This window comes from Antechinus flavipes, chromosome 4 (assembly GCF_016432865.1).
Source record: "Antechinus flavipes isolate AdamAnt ecotype Samford, QLD, Australia chromosome 4, AdamAnt_v2, whole genome shotgun sequence".
Classification (NCBI taxonomy): Eukaryota; Metazoa; Chordata; class Mammalia; order Dasyuromorphia; family Dasyuridae; genus Antechinus; species Antechinus flavipes.
In genome coordinates, this window is record NC_067401.1 from 388,819,131 (window position 1) to 388,840,221 (window position 21,091).

Here is a 21,091-nt window from a genome sequence, read left to right on the forward strand (position 1 = left end):
GACAACTACTCCAGTACCTCTGCCAAGAAAATCCCAAATGGGGTCAGGTCACTAACAGTAACACATAACTAAATAAGTAATTGAGTAGCCTTAGGAAATAGGGAGTTTCCCAACACTGGAGGTTTTAAAGTAGAGTCTGAATGATTTGTCTGACATGGTAGAGTAAGAATTCTTGTCCAAAAACAGATCAGAAGAATTGGAACCTGGTCCTCTAAAATGTTGTGGTTTTGTGAATTGTTAACATTTCCCACCTATTCCATATCCCCAAGTTTTAATACTTTATAATTACTTATCTATGTATATACAGTATTCCTACAATTTGATGTAAGCTCTTTGAGAGCTGGGAATTTTGATGTCTTTTTATTCCCAGGACCTAGAATAGTACCTCGAATGAAGAAACCTTTAATAAATGCTACTTAAATAGAAAGAGCTGTGTGTGTGTGTGCGTGCATCACATGTGTATAAAGAGATGCCAGTGCTTAAATTTAATACCAGTTAATTCACTATCTTCTGTCAGTTTTAACTATTATATTAAGTAATCAAAAGTCTTAACCAATAGAATATTTAATTAGATTTTCATCAACAACAGTCTAACGACTCATTTCACTTATAGTTGATGGCCCTGAATCTTTTCTCCACTCAAATCTCATACTGACAGTTTATCATAAACCTGATTTCTTGAAGACCATACCAATATAGTGTAAGCTCTGGCCAGTTTTCCATAAACTGTAAGGCAGTTTATTCGAAACCATTATTGTGTTGTGAACCCAAGCTTATGCTGGTAACTATTTAATAACCGGCTCTCCAAAAATCCATGACACACTTTAAAAAGTTTAATCAGCATTACTAACATTTTCTCAATTATCTTCATAAGTATAGGCAATCAACAAAAAGCAAATCAATTCTTGATTTGTAACATTTGACAGTTTTTGAAATATAAATGCTCACACTGAAAATTTAACAATTGACTTTCATGAGCCAATAAGCTGCTATGAAGCAGATGGAGCACACTCTTGCATGGATCCATCTGGAAGTCTACCAAAGCCTATGGATCCCCTTTTCAGAATGTTTTTAAAGGCATAAAATAAAATATATAGTACTACAAAGGAAATCATTTATACTGAAATATAGTTATCAATTAAAAAAAAATTAATTTACCCCAGGTTAAGAAGTCCTATTATAATGGCTTCATATATGGGTTGGCAATACAAGCCCAGAGGAATGATAATTTTTGGAATGGGTCACAAAAAAATTAATTAAGTCAGAATTTTCTAAACAGCATTACACTAGATGGAGTTACTGAGAAGGAAAGCAAAGTAATGGTCCAAATAACTGAAAAATTTTAATGTTATAGTTTCCACATAAATACATCTACTTTTAAAAAATAGATGTTAAAATAAAAATCAATAGCTAAGACTATTGAAATGGAACATAAATATAAATGTCAAATTTAAACTGTCATATCCAATATTTATGCAACCCACCACCATCTAGATTGTTTCAAAAACACAACTTATTTGAATAAATCATCTTACAACAAAGTGATGGATTTTTTTTTTCTTTAAAAGGGGGGCAAGGGATAGTGCTACCACATGAAATTTTAAAACTAATGTGTGAGATTATGATCTGCATCAATGAAGGGAGTGCCTCAAATTAATAAAATCATAGTTCTCCTCTTACTATACTACATCCAATCTTCTCTCAAATTCCTTGAATGACAATGATAGCATAAAACATGTATGGTCCTACCTTATTTATCCAATACATGACAGCATCCTCGATGTCATAGGGTAGATCAGTTGCTTGAAAAAATGTTGAATACTGCTGAGCACAAGCAATTACTTTCTCTATGCTGACCATTTCTACAGTATATGCCATCATTAAGGTGTCAATCATGGCCAAATGGGCACTCTGAAAACATAAAACAAAATTTCGTTGAAAAAATTATTTCCATTTAGCAGCTATTGTGTATAAATTGACATTAGCTATTTTTAATAAAAAGTAGGAAAAGAACTCAAGATCAAATTAAAGCCTGGTTTAATAATAATAATAAGCATATTATACAGTGAGAATTGATGTATAAAAGGCATATGACCTAAAAAAATAAGCAAGCTAATTAGCCTAAAAATTCATGTTAAAATAATGAACAGCTGGAGGTCTAAAGCAAGATAAAATTTACCACATACTCAGACACATTAACTCTTTCTTGAGTGTTGCATGCTCCCTAGAAAAATTAAAATATTTCAGCCATAAAATATTCAGGACAGACTAATACTTAAAATTATTCTTCTAACTAACAAGAAGAACATCATATAATGAAAGCTACTTTGCTGATTAATTTATTTTAGCAGATTTTAATAGCATTGCACAAAGGAGGGATAAAAACTATTGCATCTCTGAAAAGAATTCAAGGAAAACTGAGTTTTCTAAAATGTAGTCAAAGTTTACTAAATCTCCATTGGCCTTAGGAGGATTATCATAGATTAGCATACTTTCACATACTTGTATTTGTTCATGTTGACTCCTTGGATAAAATCCAAGTTGTTTCCTTTTTTGTCTTTGAATTCCTAGCACCTAACATAGTATCCTGGAATACAGTTGGCACTTGATAAGTGCTTGCTCACTGATGGCCTATGGTCAAATATTAGTACTTGTCAGAGGTGGAATCTGAATATATATTTTCTAAGTCCAAGTTCACTTTATCTACCAAGCCTCACGGCTCTTCAAACAGGAAGAATAAAATCTTAGATTTAGAAGCCGCCACCTAATCCAACTACCTCATGTTAAAAATATGAAAACTGAGGCCACATAGGGATATAATGACTCACTCAAGGTCATATAAGCAGCAAGATAGTAGTGGGTAGAATTCAAAACAGAACCTCTAATCCCCAAATCCAGAATCTTTTCCCCACTATAGCACACATGTAGTCATCATTATCACAGAGTCAATGAGCTACTATTATACATGATAATTAGATCCTATGTATTAGAACAATTTTTATTTGACCTCAAATATGGGATAGATCTATTTTTTAAAACTATAATTATAACTCTTGTCCTGACCATTCTCAACAGCCAATCTCACATAACTTTACCCCAATTTCTTTCCTTCTTCCTATTGTAAAATAATTTAGGACTCTGTGGAAAAACACTAATTCATATGGGTCCACTTACACAGTTCCTGGGAGAATGTTCCCTTTTTTATTTCTATATACTTTGCGATCAACTCAAAGCTTCCCTGATCAATTCTCACCCCAATAACCTATTTTTACATATGGCTTAAAAGCTCACAAACATCCTTCTACATAACTATTTTGTGTCATTGATATTACCAAAATGATTATTACCATTTTATAAATGGAGAAGCTGAAAATCAGGTAATTAAATGTTTTGCTTACAGTCACATAATAAGCAATAAAGCCATGATTCAAATTCAGATTTCTTGGTTCCACATTCAGAATTCATTACATTTCACCAAAACCCCCTCTATATTAACAAGTATTCTAAAAGTCCCATGTTTTGTATCTCAACTAGACAAATACCTCCTCAAATTATTGGTTCTTAGTCAGCATATAAATTTTCTCTAAATGGCACAGTAGCTGAATAGTATTTTTAATTCTTGCACTAAAATCCTATTCTCCCAATTTATCTTTCTCATAATAAACTAAAGAGCCCTATACTGAAGTTTGCAGGTTTTTAAAAAGCAATTATACTTTCATAATAAAAATTATAAATACAAATAAAATAATTATATTTTTAGGTCAATGTTGATCTATTTTTTATTGTTCCAATATTTATATTTGAACTAAAATATAAATAAAATAATTATAAATCCAAAACTAGTAAAGTATTCTACTACATTAGCATTAACTTCATTGTGAAATCATCTAAACAAGGCAGGGGGAAAAAGTTCATAAAAAGGGGCAGTTAGGTGGCCCAGTGGATAGAGCACCAGCCCTGAACTCAGGAGGACCTGAGTTCAAATCTGGTCTCAGACACTTCCTAGCTGTGTGACCCTAGGCAAGTCACTTAACTCCAATTGCATAATTGTGCTGTGCCAATATACCAGAATACATGTAATGTGCGTATAATACTTACACACAAATAAATTAAGCAAAAAAAAAAAAAAAAAAATCAATTACTAAGTTCCTGATCATAATAGATTCTTTCCCCTGTCCACCTCACAAACAACCTTAGAGGTTATTTTGGAGTTTCAACAAAAATGAAAAAAAAAATACTAAAAATGTCTTTTTCAAGATTCCTATGCAAAAAAAAAATATATATATATATCAATAATATTGTGCTTATAAAACATAATTTTAACTTGATCCAGAACCAATATAGATTTTTAATGAAAATTTTAATGAGAATAATGATACTGAAAAATGTATTGTCACTGTCTTTCCAATGAAAATAAATCCAATAATTAAGAGATTCCTAGGGTGCTGAAAGACTATAAGAAATGGTTGAACAATCATAGAAAACTTCTATTCATAAGCAGAAATGAGGATGTTTTTATAAGAGTGGTGAGAGAAAATATGGGATCTATGGACACTGGAAGATAGCTGAAAAGAGAAAGAGGATTCTAAAATAATTTGGTTTTCTTAAGTTGGTCATCATGATTCAGAATTCCAATAAGATAATTTTGCAATGTCAACTTTTGATATGATATACTGCTCCCTAGATTTTTTGGTAATTACAAATAGATAGTTTTGTCACACTTTTTTCCTTAATTCTTTGTTATAAGGAGATCATTATGTAATAGGGCAAAATGGAGGAGAGGTTTATATTTGGGAAATATGATATAAGAAAATTATAAATAAACATTTATTTTGTAAAACAGGCAAAAAAATTTTTTTAAGTCAGAGGGAACATTATGTTTTGATAGTAATACGAATAATGCTACTTTCAAATAGGGAAAACAAATTTACTATGGAAAGCCTATTCAAATTTGCTTGGCATAATCTGAGAATGTGATAGTTTACAGAGCAGAGTAGTGACAGCTAATTACTAGAGGACTCACTAAGACCAAAGTATAAAGTAGACCTTATTACCATCAAAAATAAATAAATAAGATTACTAGGATCAATCCACTGCTAAAATGCCATAGATGTCATGCAAACTGATTTCACAAGCACTTTGTGATGTCCTTATAAGCAAGAGGGAGGAATATAGGAAGGACTCATAAGACAGTTGAACAACTGTTCCAATAATGGGTCGATGCAATAATTTACAAGGAAAGAGATTTCTACCTGTTTTTAAGGTAAACACTCAAACACAAATAGGAAACTTTAGATATATTCTAACATCTGACAAGAGTATTACCTAACAATATGTGAAGTTAGTGGCAAAAAAAATAAAATCTACTTAATAGAAACCTTATAGAAAACTTTAACAGAATGCTGTTGTTTTTTTTCTGTGATAAATGAGAAATATATTGAGACTGAAAATCATATTGTATGGAGCTAGAGTAGAGAGGGAAAAATCCTGGATATTGAGTTAAGTAAATCCAGAGCTCAATCTAGTGGCTTCCATCTCCTATGTATGTCACTTTGGAGGTATCAGCTAATCTTTCTGAGCTTGAATTTTCTCACCTGTTGCAGATCCTGAGGAACAAAGGAGATAATGTATGTAAGACATCTTTAAGTCACTTAGAGTTTAAATTGCTCTCTAACAAGGTTCTCAGTTCCCAATTTCCCAATTTGAGGTGGTACCCTCAACATGTTTTTTCCACGTGTTAATGATTTGTTTCAGCTTTTGAAAACTATTCGCAATCTTGCACTAGCTTTATAGACTAGAAGTTAACTATTATGATTTTTTAAAAGCTCTATATGTTTTTAGATAGTTTTATCATATTTGGTATAAGGTTTTTTTTAATCCATTTTATTCTTTTTATGTTAATTGCTTATTTTTGGACAAATTGATTTTTTCAAGGTCATTACATCATAAAAAATTTAGCAGAGAACCAGATTGAGTACCTTAACCAAGGGACAATATCAAGGTGAACGATTTCAAACATATGAAACTAAAAAGCATAGCACTGGCAAAATTTAATATAAGAATGGAAGATATATATAGAGAAAATCATTACATCAATCATTTCCTTACCAGAGAAGAACCAAGAACCAGCTTCAAATGGATAAATGGTCAAGGGATAAAAACAAATAACCATTAACTATCATATGAAAAAAGGCAGAACCAAGATGGAAAAGTTGGTTGGAGAACTCACACAGAGCAAGGATTCACAAAGAAAAAACAATACAAGGATACTTAAGATATCTCTTAAAAATTTGAGAACCAATTGCATGACATGGGAGATACTGGTAGGACTGCCCAGCATGATGTGTCCTCATTAGAGAAAGTGCTGTGCTCTATGAAGAGAAATGAATTCCCAAAGGAAATGCAAGATGCACAAAATTAGAGAAGCTACCCCAGATGTTCATAAGGACTTATTGTGTCCATCCAATCTAAGCATTCCAAGCTTGTATTCTGATGGAAAAGTATAAAGAAGGAGTACAGCACATTCCCATCCAAAAGAATTCCTCCAAACAGATAAAGAAAACGCACCAATCTGAATCCAAAAAAAGTCACAGCAAGTCATTTTTCCAGCCCAAATTGGCCAGTAAAGGAGATGGGGGTGAGAATCTGTGGACACATGAGATAGGGTAGGAGACACTCACTCTAGCCACCCAAGGAGATACTGCACACCTAGGAAAGGGAAGGCTTCTGACCTATGCCAGGACTAGGAGATATCACCCACTATCCAGTTCTAAGTCACAGATCCAGGGCAGACTGAGAAGGGAAGAGTGTCCAGAGCCAATGTTCTTGGGGAAAGAAGTCCTGGACTGTATTAAAAAAAAAAAAAAAAAAAAAAAAAGAGCAAGTCTTGATTCTAGCATGTAACTCTAACTATAGAAGGAATCCTATAATTCTATAATTGTGAATCAAAGCAGCTTTCTAGCTGGCTCATAAAGATTGAATCCAGAAGCAATTTCTTGTTGCTTAGACCCATATCCCAAGTTAAGAATTTACAGAGATGAAGGGACATGAAAGAACTGAAAGGGGCATGCAAGCAGTCAGACTCTGCCTTGGATCAGATCATTTTGGAAACAATGAAAAGTTGCAGAACCTTAGACTGTCCCTGAAATCCTAGAACACCCCAAGAAAGAAGCAACAGGATCAGTCCAGATTTTCCAAAAGCATAGCAGAACCTAGTCATAATAGTCAAAGTCACTAAGTAGGACAGAAGAATAAGCAAACAAACAAAAAATAATTCTACCAAAAGAGTTGACAATAAGAAATATATTTAACTCAAAAGGATGAATAAATAGAAGAAAATATGAAGTATCACACAGCAAAAACAACTGACCTGGAAAACAAATGAACAAGGGGGAAAAAAAAAAAAGGAAATCACTGAAATGCTTAAATACCATGATCAAAAAAGGACCTAGAGACATTACTGTCAAGAAACATTAAAAGAAAACTGTTCTGTTTTTATAAGGAAAAGGCAAAGAGGAAATAGAATTTATCAGCTACCTACTGGAAAAAAAAACTTCAAAATGAAAATTTACAGGAACATCACAAGCAAATATGTCAAACAAATATTGCAGTCAGAAAGAAGTACTGAGGAGTTACAGAAATACTCAAGATTTGGCAGTCACTACTATAAAAGAACAGAGAACTTGGATTGTGATATTCCTGAAGAAAAAGGATATAGTTTTAAAGCCAAGAAAAAGTTAGCTAATAAAAATGAGCATAATGCTATACAGAGAAAAATTTACCTTAAATAAAAAAATTAATAAGAAAAAATAATTATTTTCTTTTAAATCCAACTATTCCTTTGAAAAGACCAAATACTTGAAGTGCAAACTCAAGTTCAACTTTTAACATTTAAACTTTTAAGAGAAATGTAAGAAGCAAGCATGAATAAACAATGATAAAGGTTTAAATATGGGAAAAATGCTTACAATCAATTAAGATTATACATGTATCCCCTCCTGAACCCTATTATCTTCAGAGATCATAAGCAAGTCTAATCAGATGAAGCCTGGGAATTCTATTACAAATACCCGTGGGGAGAAGAAAGTAGAAAGGAAAGGAACATTAGGAAAAAATGTCTCACATAATCAAGTTGTACAAGTGTATACTAATATAAATAAGGAGGAGAGAATGGGAAAAAAGAAAGGGAATAAAGGAAAAGGAAGAATTAGATGGAAAGCAGATTAAGGGAAGGATTAATCGTATGCAAAACAAACTCTAAGTATGCACAAAAATATTCAAAATATCCTCTTTTGGGAATAGCAAATAATGAGAATTTGAAAGTGTTTTCATTTCAAACTACAACTTCCTCTCTTAAGAAGTCAATTTGCATTTAGTACTTCATTTCCTTTATTCTCTTTTTTCTAACTTCTGTCCTCATTTTTCAAATGAAACTGTTCTCTCCAAAATTAGGAACAATATTTTAATAGCCAATTCTAAAAGTATTTTCCAAATATTCATCCATGCAGTGAATAAAGCACCAGAGCTGGAGTTAGGAAGATCTGTATTCAAATCCAGTTGTAGGCTTCTACAAAATGTGTGACCCAGAGCAAATCACTTAAGTTCTGTTTGCCTCAGTTTCCTTATCTTTAAAATAAGGAAAATAATAGCATCTGTCTCCCATGGTTGTTATAAGATCAAATGAGACATGACTGCAACATGATTAGCATAGTATGTATCTGGGTATATTTAAATGCTAAATAATTGTTAGCTATTATCATTACCATTGCTATCACCACCATGTCTTCTAGTTTTTTTTTTTGTTTGTTTGTTTTTTTTTTGACACCACTCTCTTCTGGTTCTCCTATCTGATCATCTCCTTTACTACATCACCTTTAAACCATATTGTACTGATAACTTGGATGACCTTCAAGATGCTTTATCCTGGGCCCTTTTTTTCTTCTTTTACTTGTGATCTATTTATTTCAGACTACCAGACATGGCAAGGAGTCCTTGGGAGTAATGGAGTTGGAAAACAGCAACAGCAATGGTTATTTGCATCTCATGACGCCCTTATCACCACACTGTATTCAGTTTACCTAACTTTATGGATGCATCTTTGTAGCAAACATTGGCATTTAATAAACTATGTAATTCTAAGAAGAAGAAACAGACAGTTTGTGAAAGTGATAAAGGCAATGTGTGGTATAAAGTCTGGACTGATCATGTTATTATCCTCTCCAAACTGAATTATTTGCATTTAATAAAAATTGACCCAAGGCAAAAACAGTAGTAGGAGAATTAATGTCAACAGATTAGAGTGCTTCTCGGAGAGGAAACAGTTTGTTGCCAATTTGGAGGGTAAGCTGAGCCAACACACAGTTGGCAACAATGGAGCAGAAAAAGAGTGGGCAGAATTCAGAGACTGGATTTACAACACTGCATTTGCTTATCTAAATCAGAACATTCACAAATATCAACACTACTTGATGAAAAGATGGAGAAATTCAGAAGCTGATAAATGAAAAATGAGAACTCCACAGGGTGTCACAGCTGGATAGATCAATCATCTCTAATAAGATAGCATTCAATTCCATCTAAAGTAAAGTACAATAGAAATTTAGAAAGATGCAAGATTCTTGGCTCAGTAAGAAGCCAGAAGAAATTCAATTTTATGCTGATAGTAACAATCCAAAGCATTTTTATGATTCACTGAAAGCTATTTATGGGCCAAAGACCAGGATGCATCATCTTAACTACTCGGTGCTGATGGTGACACTGATTAGTGATATGGTCAAGATTCTGGGATGGGCTGAATACTTCCATTAGTGTTTCTCAAAAAACCATCAATCAATGCTGAAGCTATTGACCATTTACCTCAATTTAAAATCAATTTCACGATGGCAAGCTTCCTTAGGTTCTAGACAATGCACAAAGCTCTCAAGTTTTCCCAGTCACCAATGGAATGAAACAAGGTTTGCTCCTATGCCTTCAATAAGGAATCATGGAATTAGTCTCCAACTTACAGTAAATTCTTCAACTTGAAAAGGCTACAAGCCAAAACTAAAATGGAAGGAGTGCATAATTTCTTATTTGCAGATGACTGCGGACTCAATGCAGCCTCCGAAGCTGAGATGCCCCAAAAATATGGATTAATCTCCTGCTGCTTATACTAATTTTGGCCTAATAATTAATACTCAAAATACACAAGTCCTCCATCAGCCAGCACTACACCATCCATATGTGGAACCAACAGCAAATGGTGAAGTTTTAAATGCTGTGGAAAAGTTCTCTTACCTTAGCAGTATACTTTCCAGGGATGTCCACATTGATAATGAGATTGACACACACATTGCCAGAGCTAGCTCAGTATTTGGGAGGCTCTGAAGGAAAGTGTGGGAAAGGAGAGGTATTAGACTGATGATCTACAGAGCCATTGTGCTGATCTCATACAACAATGAGTTGTATGCCACCCAGACAGTCTACCAGCACCAAGCCAGGAAACTGAATTGCTTCCATGTGAACTGTCTTAGAAAGATTCTGAAAATCAGAATAAGATACCAGACAATGAGGTTCTTTTTAGAACTAAATTCCAACTCTACTACAGAGAGCACAATTCCACTGGGCTGGCCATGTTGTTCCAATACCAAATATATGCTTGCCAAAAGACTTTTTATGGAGAACTCATACAGGACAAGTATACTCACAAAATAGTCAGAAAAGACAATGTCATTTTGGTCTTCTTCAAAAATGAAGGACAATAACCAACCTATTCCAAAAAGATCATTAAAAAGGGGAAAAACCCACATATGCAAAAATGTCTTTAAAAAACATTTTTATAGTGGCAAGGAACTGGAAACTGATTGGATGCCCATAAATTGGAGAATGGCTGAATAAGTTGCAGTATATGAATGTACTGGAATATTATTTATTGTTCTATAAGAAGAAATGATGAACAGGCTTATTTCCAAAAAGCCTGGAGAGACTTACATGAATTGATGCTGAATGAAGTGAACAAAATCAAGAGAACACTGTACACAGTAACAAAATTATGATAATATCAGCTATGATGGGCTTGGCTCTTTTTAATAATGAGAGGATTCATGGCAATTCCAAAAGACTTGTCATATAAAGTGCCATCCACATGCAGAGAGAGAACTATAGAGACTGGATGTATATAAAAACATAGTATTTTCACTTTTTTGTTTCTGTTTATTTGATTGTTTGAATTTTTTTGCTTTTTCAAGTTTTTTCCCCCTTTGATCTGATTTTTCTTGCACAATATGACAAATATGGAAATATGTTCAGAAGAATTGCCTATGTTTAACCTATACAGGATTGCTTACTGGTTTGGGGAAGGAAAAAAAGGGCAAGAGTAAGAAAAATCTGGAACATAAGGTTTTACAAAGATGAATATTGAAAACTATATTTGCATGTATTTGAAAAAAATAAAATATTATTTTAAAAAATACTATTTTCCATCTAAGATTACCCCCAATTATCCTTTACATCATCTGTACATTGCTATCTCCCTCACTACACAATGAACTCCTTGAAAAAAGGACTGTTTTAAAATTATTTTGGAGGAGTAGAAGATGACTTCCTTTGAATCCTTAGTACTCAGTACAGTGTCTGGCACATAAGCATGTAATGCTTGCTGATTTGACAAGTGTAACAACAACAACAACAAAACTAGTAAAAAATATTAATAGATGATCTGGATCTTTATACTTTACATTGTTTAGGCGCCTTAAAATTATTTCACAATTTCTCAATGTAATTTCCCAGTTCTGATACTACTGCTTCAAATTTTTCCTGCTCACTGCCTTCTCATTCTGAAGATATCTCTTAATTCCCAGATTTTTCTGACTGCCAAAATCCTGCTTAGGACCAAATTCATTGTCCAATGCAGAATATGTTTCAAATATGTATTGATTTACACTAAAAGGACAGGTTAGTCAAATATAGGTCAATTTGTATAATCAATGTTTTTCATTTAGTATTTTTTAAATCCAATCTCTTTCACATAATTAACAAGGGGAAGTTCCAGGTACCTCAATTAAGCCAAAAATTTTATTATAATTTTATTTTGAAATAAAAATATCCTATTCTCTATTCTCTTTTCCTTATGCATTGTGTAGATTGATGCAGGATGGTATTTCAAGTTATTCTTAAATTCTAATGTTTAGAAGGCTCCTCAATGAGATCTGTTAAAAATTGAGACACAATCAGCACAATATTACTCTATCATCTATAATGAGTAAAATTGGAAGCCTTCACTATAAATATGCAATCCTTTTTCCGCTTGGCTTCCCATTGGACAGCTAATATGATAGAGGCAAATATCACTGATAAGCATAATGCTTCTACTAAAAATAATACTAAATAGGCAAAATGTAAGCTCCTTAACAGTAGGGTACTAATTTTGTTGTGGATTTTTTTGTATGTTTATATCCACAATGCAGGCATTGTGGCACATAGCAGAGATTTAATAAGTAGGTTTGTTTGATTTTTGCTGAGGCAATTGGGGTTAAGTGACTTGCCCAGGGTCACACAGTCAGGAAGTGTTAAGTGTTCTGAGGTCAGATTTGAACTCAGGTCCTCCTGACTTCAGGACTGGTGCTCTTTCCATTTTATCAACTAGCTGCCCCTAATAAGTGATTTTTACATGGGGGAAAAAAATGGAAAACTTTAAAAATGAAAAATAAAATAGAAGAAATGAATAAGAAAACCTTTAAAACCTAAATATAGATTTTTATTATAAATGAGGAAAAGATTTATTAGTGGTAAATAAAAGAAGCACAAAGATACTTTTGTAAAAATTCTAAAGACTTCTGAGGATTTTCAGAAATTTAGAGGCTAAAGACATTTTTTAAAATGGTCTCTTTTCACTTCAAAAATTATGGCTTTTCTTTTCCTTGATAATATGACTTAAAGGTCTTGTCAGCAACTGATGACACCCTGCTCTTTGATGTAGTTATACTCAGTTCTACTTTAACATAATTGTATTTGAAGTCATTCTTTGGCTCACAACGTTGGGGGGAGGGGTGTGGAATTAACTGAGTGAAAATACTCTCTTGGAAATATGGCCTTAAACTATATCTTAACTTGACTTGACACTTTATAATAACAAATAGAACTATGGTTTAAAAAAGTTGCAACTGTTTGTTCCCACTACCTCTTAAATAGCATTTAAGTATTTCTTTTAAAGGTGATGACAGCTTTGAATTCTCTTATCCAAGGATATCTGCTTATATATCAGTTCTCTTGGGAAATTTAAATTAAAAATTTTATTATTATTGATTTGTATTTTTTTGTTTCTGGGACAGATTCCCAGCTTTAGGGTGTGAGCCTGGTCTTCTCCCAAACAAGGGAGAAAAGGTCAAAGTGGGGGGGTGACTTCTGTTCCATTTAATCTGGTGTTTTGCAGTTTATTATGCTTTGTCCTCCTTTTGCTGACAAATACCTTGTCAGATGGGAGATGCCCTTTCTCGCTAGATTTTAATAAACTCTTTTTTGCCTTTTCTTACTCTGAGAGTCTCTCATTGTTTTTGTGATCAATATCTAAACTATGTAGTTCCAGCTCTGGGAACAGGGAGACATGTGAGTCAGTACTGAGAAATACTTCATTCAATCAGTCCCATTCAAAGAGGTCTCTCCTGCACTGAATCCCTGAGCAGGTACCCTTTGGAGAGTTCTCCAATGGTCCTTAGATTTGGCTCAGGAACCCCCAATTGGGTAAATTCCCAAAGATAGACTCTCGGAGAAAGCAAACTCAGAAATGGGCTAGCAAAGATAGGGGGACTGATTCAGCCCAAGAGATAAGCCAGCTGAGAAAAGTTTAAAATCAGTCAGGTAAGTTGTACAGCACAATCCAAAAGGCAAGAACTGGTGAGGGAAGGAGAGCAACTGGTGAGCCATCTGGGTGACTAGGATTGGGATTAGAGGAATTCAGGGAGTTTAGAGTTTGTTAAAAGCTCCCATTTCCCTTTGAATGGCAAGAACTAGTGAGGGATGGGGAGAGACTATCCATAAGAGGACTTTTCCTCTGCCAAGCAACTGGTGAACCATCTGGATTGGGGGGAGAGGAGGAGAAATGGAGAGAGAGGGGGATCATAGGCAGTTGAAGTTCATATGGAGTCTATTTTCCTTTGGTAAAATCAGGTGAGTTCTCTATTAAAAGAGGATAAGATACTGTGAACTTTAAGAAAGTAACTAGCTCTAAACCGATCTGATATCCTGGGAAGATAGCTCTTTAAGAAGAATTGGGTTGAAGTACCAAAATGTATGGGGATTAAATACTCTTGTTTTGGGGCAGGCATCCTGCAGTGTCACTCAGAGAAACAGTCTACCTCCCAAGGGTTGGGTATAAATTCAAGAGTCTTTAAATACTGGCCAGGTGGCTTCTAAGGCTTTAGTTCTAGAACTCTCCTAGCTTCCACTCCAAGATGGGGCTGAGAACAAGAGTTTGGTTGGTTTGGAAAAGCAAGAGGAAAGAAACTGCCCTCTCTGAGATTTTCCAAGCTTCTCAAGTCTATGAAATCCATCCTGGCTAGGGTGGTGTCTCTGGGTGACCTGAATTCTTCTGAGGTTTGCACTGAGGCCCCCCCAACATCTTTGACATGCTTCCCCTTCTCACCACCCTCCATTTCTGGAATGGAGGATGGGCTAGTCACTGGGCCCCAGATCTGTAACTCCAACCCTCTTCCCCCAGGGTCCTAAAGTCCACCTATGTCCTAAAGCCCTGTGGATGGACTTGAAAGGGCAATTTTCTGCCACCTTAAATTTTGGAACCGTGTGTGTGTTTAAAATTGGAATTCTGCTTCTGGAATTGTATGAGATAATTACTATTAACTAATTCATACTAAAATTGTGAACTTAATTATTCTGGTATAAGATTTTCAGATATGTGTGCATTGATATTGAATATTGTTACTAGAAATTTAAATCTATATTTGATTTGATTTTAAGTTAAAATTTTTGGTTCTCTGGAAACTAACCTAACGAGATCACCCCAATTAGATGAAATATATTTAAGCTACTATGTTGTTTGCTATATTGTATATTTGTAATGTTCTTTCACTAAAATAAAATGGTCTCTGGGAGCAGGTTTCTTGGGGGGCCTTCTGGAAGCAGCCTTAGTTTCAGTTCAGTGTAATAATCACCTCAAATGCAGCCAGGGATTAAAGTCCAAATCCTTTATTGTCTCCTTCAAAATAGCCCCGTTAGCTTCCTTAGAGGCCTCTCTTTATCCTTGGTTCTGAGAGCTCTTACTGCTAGTCCTTTGTCTCTTCTAGCTTCTTATCTTCTTCACTTGGGGCTCAGCTAGTTTTCTGGAGGCCTTCCGGATCTTGGTTTCAGAGTTCTCCACAGGACAGCCTGCCACCATTTCTCTGTCTTTCTCCATTCTGCCTGACTGCCGTCTCTGGCTTGTGAATCTCCTTGACTGAATCCTGGCTTGTGAATCTCCCGGAGTCAATCCTGGTTGAGGCTCCTAGCTTATATATGCTCTCTTAAAGGTGTGAATCTTGTGGAACTGTAATAAGTATTAAATACATCTAGAGAACTGTTAAGGACCCTGCTAAACTACCATTGTCTCTATCTATTCCACTGACTTAGCACCTTGTAAGAATTCTAACATATATTGGGCAATTTGTAAATTGTATGAGCTTTAACATTTTGTCAAACCAATTGGATAAATGGTATTAATTTTGTGAAATTTAGTCCAAAGTTATTCAGAATATTAACCTTAAAAGTCTGTCTTGCTTTCTCCCTTTAACAAAGAAGTAAAAGCAAGAAAATTTGACATATAGGAATGTGTATAATTGCAAAGCAACTGTATTGAGGAGATGTCTCTCTGGAGGGAGAGAGCCTGGCTTCAGAAAATGATGTATGGAATATCTTGTGGGGAAGGAAGGAAAAAGGTTCCATTCTTTCAGATAAAGGATAAGTTTTTAAGGAATTATATACCAGCAGTATCCTTCATCCCTTTTAGCCCCAAGGAAGTAAGGATTACTGATCCAGACAACACCTTTGGCATTTGCAGTTCTGGATGTCCTCAAAGAAACAAAGTGGAAGTACATTGCCAGACCTTACAGATGAATGAGACTACAGTCTGGACACTTGAGAATATCAGACTTAAGAGTCTGTAGAGAAATCTCAAGAATGGACTGTAAAGGACATTTTATAACCTCTAAAATAGACTTTGCAATTAGGAATGTTTTGGTGGGAATGTTTGTGCTGAGAGGAATTTTAACAATACTGATATTGAACCTGTTATTTATATTTTATTTGGATTCCTCAATTGGAGGAAATTGAATGAACATATTTTAGGATCAAGAAATTATTAATTCTAATAGAGTTCTTTAATGTGAAATTTAGATATTCTATATTATGTAAGTTTTAATTGGTTGTATTGAGTCATTTTAAACTGTTCCCATTGTTTAGGGAGATTGAGAACAGTGTTCTATGTCTTTGTCCCTTTGAACATCGTTAATAACATGTTTTCATATAGATTGGTTATTTAGCATTTTAAAATAAAATGATTTGTGTTATGTTGAATTTAAAACCTCTACTTAGATATGAAGATAAGCTGTGAACTTTCTAGGATGAATCTCTTATTTTTATCAGTGTAAGTAGGTATAGTCAATATTTATTTAGATACACAATCCTTGAGAACCAAATTCACCTGAAGCTTTGATTAATGAGACTTGCTATTTGAGATAAAATCTCTCGAGACTGTAGTTGGTATCATTTAAGAGTTTTGAATTCAGATATGATTGTCTGATGGATCAAGCCATTATCTGAAAGGAATATGACAAAAGCTACTCAAAGGAATGTGATCGTGAATTGTCATAAGTTAGTATCTAGGCAAGAATTGGGAGGACAACCTTGGCCTTTGATTAAGGTGGGAGCCTTCTGACTCAGTTTCCCTGTGGTTTAAACATCTGCCTGATTATTCCTGAGTCTGGCTATATGGTGGGATTGTTAAACTGAGCTAAGAATGCTTTATCCCGTCATGTATTGCTCTCAGGCTGAGGCCTGAAGGACCAGTTTTTGATTATAATCATGTCTCTGTTTTTTCCTTTTATAACAAATTTCTATAATCAAGACAAGTGTTCAGTAGATCTAAGATCTTGCAGTTTCCTATCTGAAAATATGTATTCATTATATCCTAAATAAGTAGGTAAATATTTTAGCTTAGTCATCTATCTATTGCTAGACGCACATATCTGTCTGGTTTTTTTAGTATTTTTGTTGTTGTTGCTGATAAGGCATTTTTATTTGTAAAAGGTTACTTTTATTTTAATTACTGGGGACATAAATGGTTGGGGCAATAGATGTACCCCCAGATGGGAGTTGGGGGTACAGAACCCCAATTTGTCTGAATAGTCTCATTAGATTCCAGACAGGGTCGATCAGACCATAAAAGCACTGGATTCATTAGTAGATCAAACCACTCAGATTACCTCTTGTAGTCTTGGTCTGGAAGCAGCTAACGAAAACAGGTTCTTTGGGTCCTACTGATAGTACAAACATTTCTGGTAGGATAAGACTGAGCAACTTGGAGAGGGAAGTCCAGTTAGACAAGGATGGACCCCAGTAGAGAAAAAGGACAAGCCACATCCAGAAGGATTGGAAACAGAACAAGCTGGTTGAGGAAATGTATCAAGAATGGTGTGAGAGGTCTTCAAAGAATAATAAATAAAAGAGGAGGAATTGTGTGGAATTAACTGAGTAAAGACACTCTCCTGGAAATATAGCCTTAAACTATACCTTAATTGTGACTTGACACTTTATAATAACAAATAAAGCTATAGTCAAAAAAAAAAAAACACCCAAAAAAAGGCGACCCCCCCTATTTCCTACTACCACTTAATTAGCATTTAAGTACTTCTTTTAAAGTTGATTAATAGCTTTGAATTCTCTTATCTAAGGATATCAGCTTGTATAACAGTTCTCTAGGGAAATTTAATTAAGAGTTTATCATTATTGACTTGTATTCTTTTATTTCTGGGATAGATTTCTGGGTTTAGAATGTAAGCCTGAACTCCCTCAAACAATGGAAGAAAAAAAAAACCAAAGTGGGGGGAGGGGTTTCTGTTCTATTTAATCTGGTGTTTTGAAGTTTATGTTTTGCTCTCTTTTTGTTGACAAACACCTTGTCAGATGGGAGATGCTCTTTCTCGATAGACTGTAATAACCCCCTTTTTGCTTTTTCTTACTCTGTTTTTGTGGTCAATACTGTCCCACAGGGGGCATAAGAAAACTTTCCTTAGGCAAATAGACAAGGATTAAAAGAAAAAAGAGCTAGGAGACAGAAAGGACTTAACAGAAAATTAATGTATGGGTATGGAAAGAAAAAAATGCTGGAGAAGGAAATGAATGAGAAAAAGGCTCAAAAGGAAAACACACATAGTAAATAATCTTCCACAGACAGAACAAAAGAGAGGGTAGGGAGAAGAGAAGGAAAGGGATGAAGCTGGTCAAACACTTCTACATATTTACCACCAGATGGCAAAATTAGATCAGGATGGTTTAGTTGTTCTTGTTGGGTCTCATTGAGTTTTGTAGATTTCCATTTGTTGCCATAATTGTGTATACTGTTTTCCTGATCCTGATTCTGCTCTATTTCATTTTTTAACAGTTGATAAAGTCTTCCCCCCATCACCCACACTTATCTACATTCATCATACTCAAAATTTCTTACACTCCATTACATTTTAGTATCACAATTTACTTAGTAATTACCCTCAATTGATGGGCCTCTACTTTAGTTCTAATTTATGCTACCTCAAGAAGTATTGCTGTATGGATATTTTAATTATTTCTTAGCAAAATTCCAGATGGCTGTACATTATGCTTAGGCCAATTCACATGTCTAACAGTTCATAAGTTTGAAATACTGCTTTCTCCACAACCATGAGGGGCTTTTTTTTTTTTTAAATTAACTAGATTCTAAATGAATACATGAGCTAAATATAAAAGGTTACACATCATGAAAAAATTAGAAGGGAATGCAGGATATCTTTCACAACTATGGATAGGGGAAGAATTCTTGACAAAAAAAAGGAAAGAAAGGATATCACAGGATATAAAATGGACAATTCTGATTACATAAAATGGGAAAGTTGTTACATAAACAGCAATTCAAGTAGAATTAGAAGAGAAATAATTAACATAAAAATGTGCAGTTACCTTTCTCTGACAAAAGTCTAGTTCAATATTCAGAGAGAACTGATTAAAAATAACATAAAAACAAGAACTATTCCCCAATACATAAATGGTCAAAGATTATGAACAGATAGTTCTCAAGGAATGAAATTTTATTATTAATCTGAAAAAAAAAAAAACAGTCCCAAATCACTAATCAAAGGATAATAATAAGTTTTACCTAACATACATCAGATTGACCAAAAAGAGAAAAAAGGAAAATTAACATGTTGGAGGGGGCCACACTGCTGGTAAAAGTGTGAATGAGTACAACATTATTGAAAATAACTTTTGGAACTATATAAAATAGTAAACAAAGTGTTAGTAAGCTATGGCATCAATACCACTACTAATCATATATCCCCCCAAAATAAAGTCAAGAATGAAAAGGCAAATATGAAGAAAAATATAACAGCATTTTTTCTTATATCGAGGAATCTGGAGGAGGGAATCATCGTTAATTGGAAAATGAAAGAATAAATGATACATACTATAGTTGATCGTCATTATTTGTGGAATTTGTGAATTCACTTACTCATTAAGTGCATTTTTAATCCCTCAAACAATACATACAGCACCACTTTCACATTCATTCATTCTTTGACATGCACAAAAAATTTGAATCATCCAATACAACTAATCCCACTTGAGAGTAAACAAGATATATTCTAATTTTACTTCAATACACACACTGTCCACAAATGATTTTTGTGGATGATCTATTTAGTGTCACTTTTTTGTATTTTTCTTGCTTTTTGTTAGTGCTTTCCCAAACTGGCTTTCAAAGTGCAGTGCTTATGTGCTAACATGTACTAGATAAGCTTTATTTGGACATGAGTTCCAATATCGATCCCTAAGAGTTCAGTTCAATGCACCCTAAAATGCACCATCTCTTCCCCGATTAAACTTTATCTTCCAGTGTAAGCTGACTAAGAACAAGTCGGACAGTCAGTAGTCAACAAGCACATACTAAGAGGCTCCTTTACTAAGTTTTCATTATGTGCAAAACAAAACAAAACAAAACAAAACAAAAAAACAAAAAAAAACCCTGGAAAAACAGTACCTGAAGGACAGAAAGCCTCTACAATTTATTAAATAAGAAAGTAACATGGTCAGACCTGGGCTTTTAAAAAATCACTTTAGCACTTTGACTAGCAAATGATCTGGACTGGAGTGGAGAAAGACTTGAGACAGAAAAATCTACTAGCAGACAGCCTGAACTAGAGTGGTGGCAGTGCAGAGCAGAGGAGAAGGCATATATGAGAAATGTCATTAAGGGAATATGGACAGAATTTGGCAATAGATTTGGCTATGGTAAAGAGGGTGAGAGATTTATTAGGATGACATCTAAGGACCCTTGACAAGAATAGGGAAATTCAGAAGGGATGAGGATTTGTGAGGAAATATACTGAGTTCAGTTTGGGACATAATGGATTTGTGATATCCAATCTAGAGTTGGAGATACAAGAATGGAGTCTAGGAAAGAAGTTAGTTTTAGATAAACAGATCTAAGAGTCATCAACAGAGAAATCATAAATGAATCCATAAAAGCTGATAATCATCAAGTGAAATAATATAGGAGAACAGAAAAAAGCCAAGGACAACCAATCAAATCAATAAACATTTATTATTTACTAAATGTCAGGAATTGTGTTAATCACTGGGGATATAGAGGCAAAAGACAGTCGCTGGACTCCAGGAATTTACAATTTAATGAGGGAGACAACATACAATTATATACAAAGCAAGCTAAGGATAATTAGGAGAAAATTAACAGAGAAAAAGCATTGGAATTAAGAGATTGAGGGAAGACTTCCTATAGAAAGTGGGATTTTAGTTGGTAAAGGTGAAGGGGAGGGAGGATGGAGGTCATTAGTTCAGTTTGGGACACACTGAATTT

General features: G+C 34.3%; 1 protein-coding gene across 6 annotated transcripts in view; it reads right to left on the bottom strand.

Moving 5' to 3' along the window:
* The window catches only part of CAMSAP2 (calmodulin regulated spectrin associated protein family member 2), a 142,290-nt gene that overhangs the window by 73,307 nt on the left and 47,892 nt on the right, over positions 1-21,091 (bottom strand). For all 6 annotated transcript variants that reach the window (XM_051998680.1, XM_051998682.1, XM_051998681.1 and 3 more), the window contains exon 3: positions 1,750-1,911. In XM_051998680.1, coding sequence (XP_051854640.1) covers positions 1,750-1,911 — 162 coding nt within the window. The remainder of the gene's footprint in view (positions 1-1,749; positions 1,912-21,091) is intronic.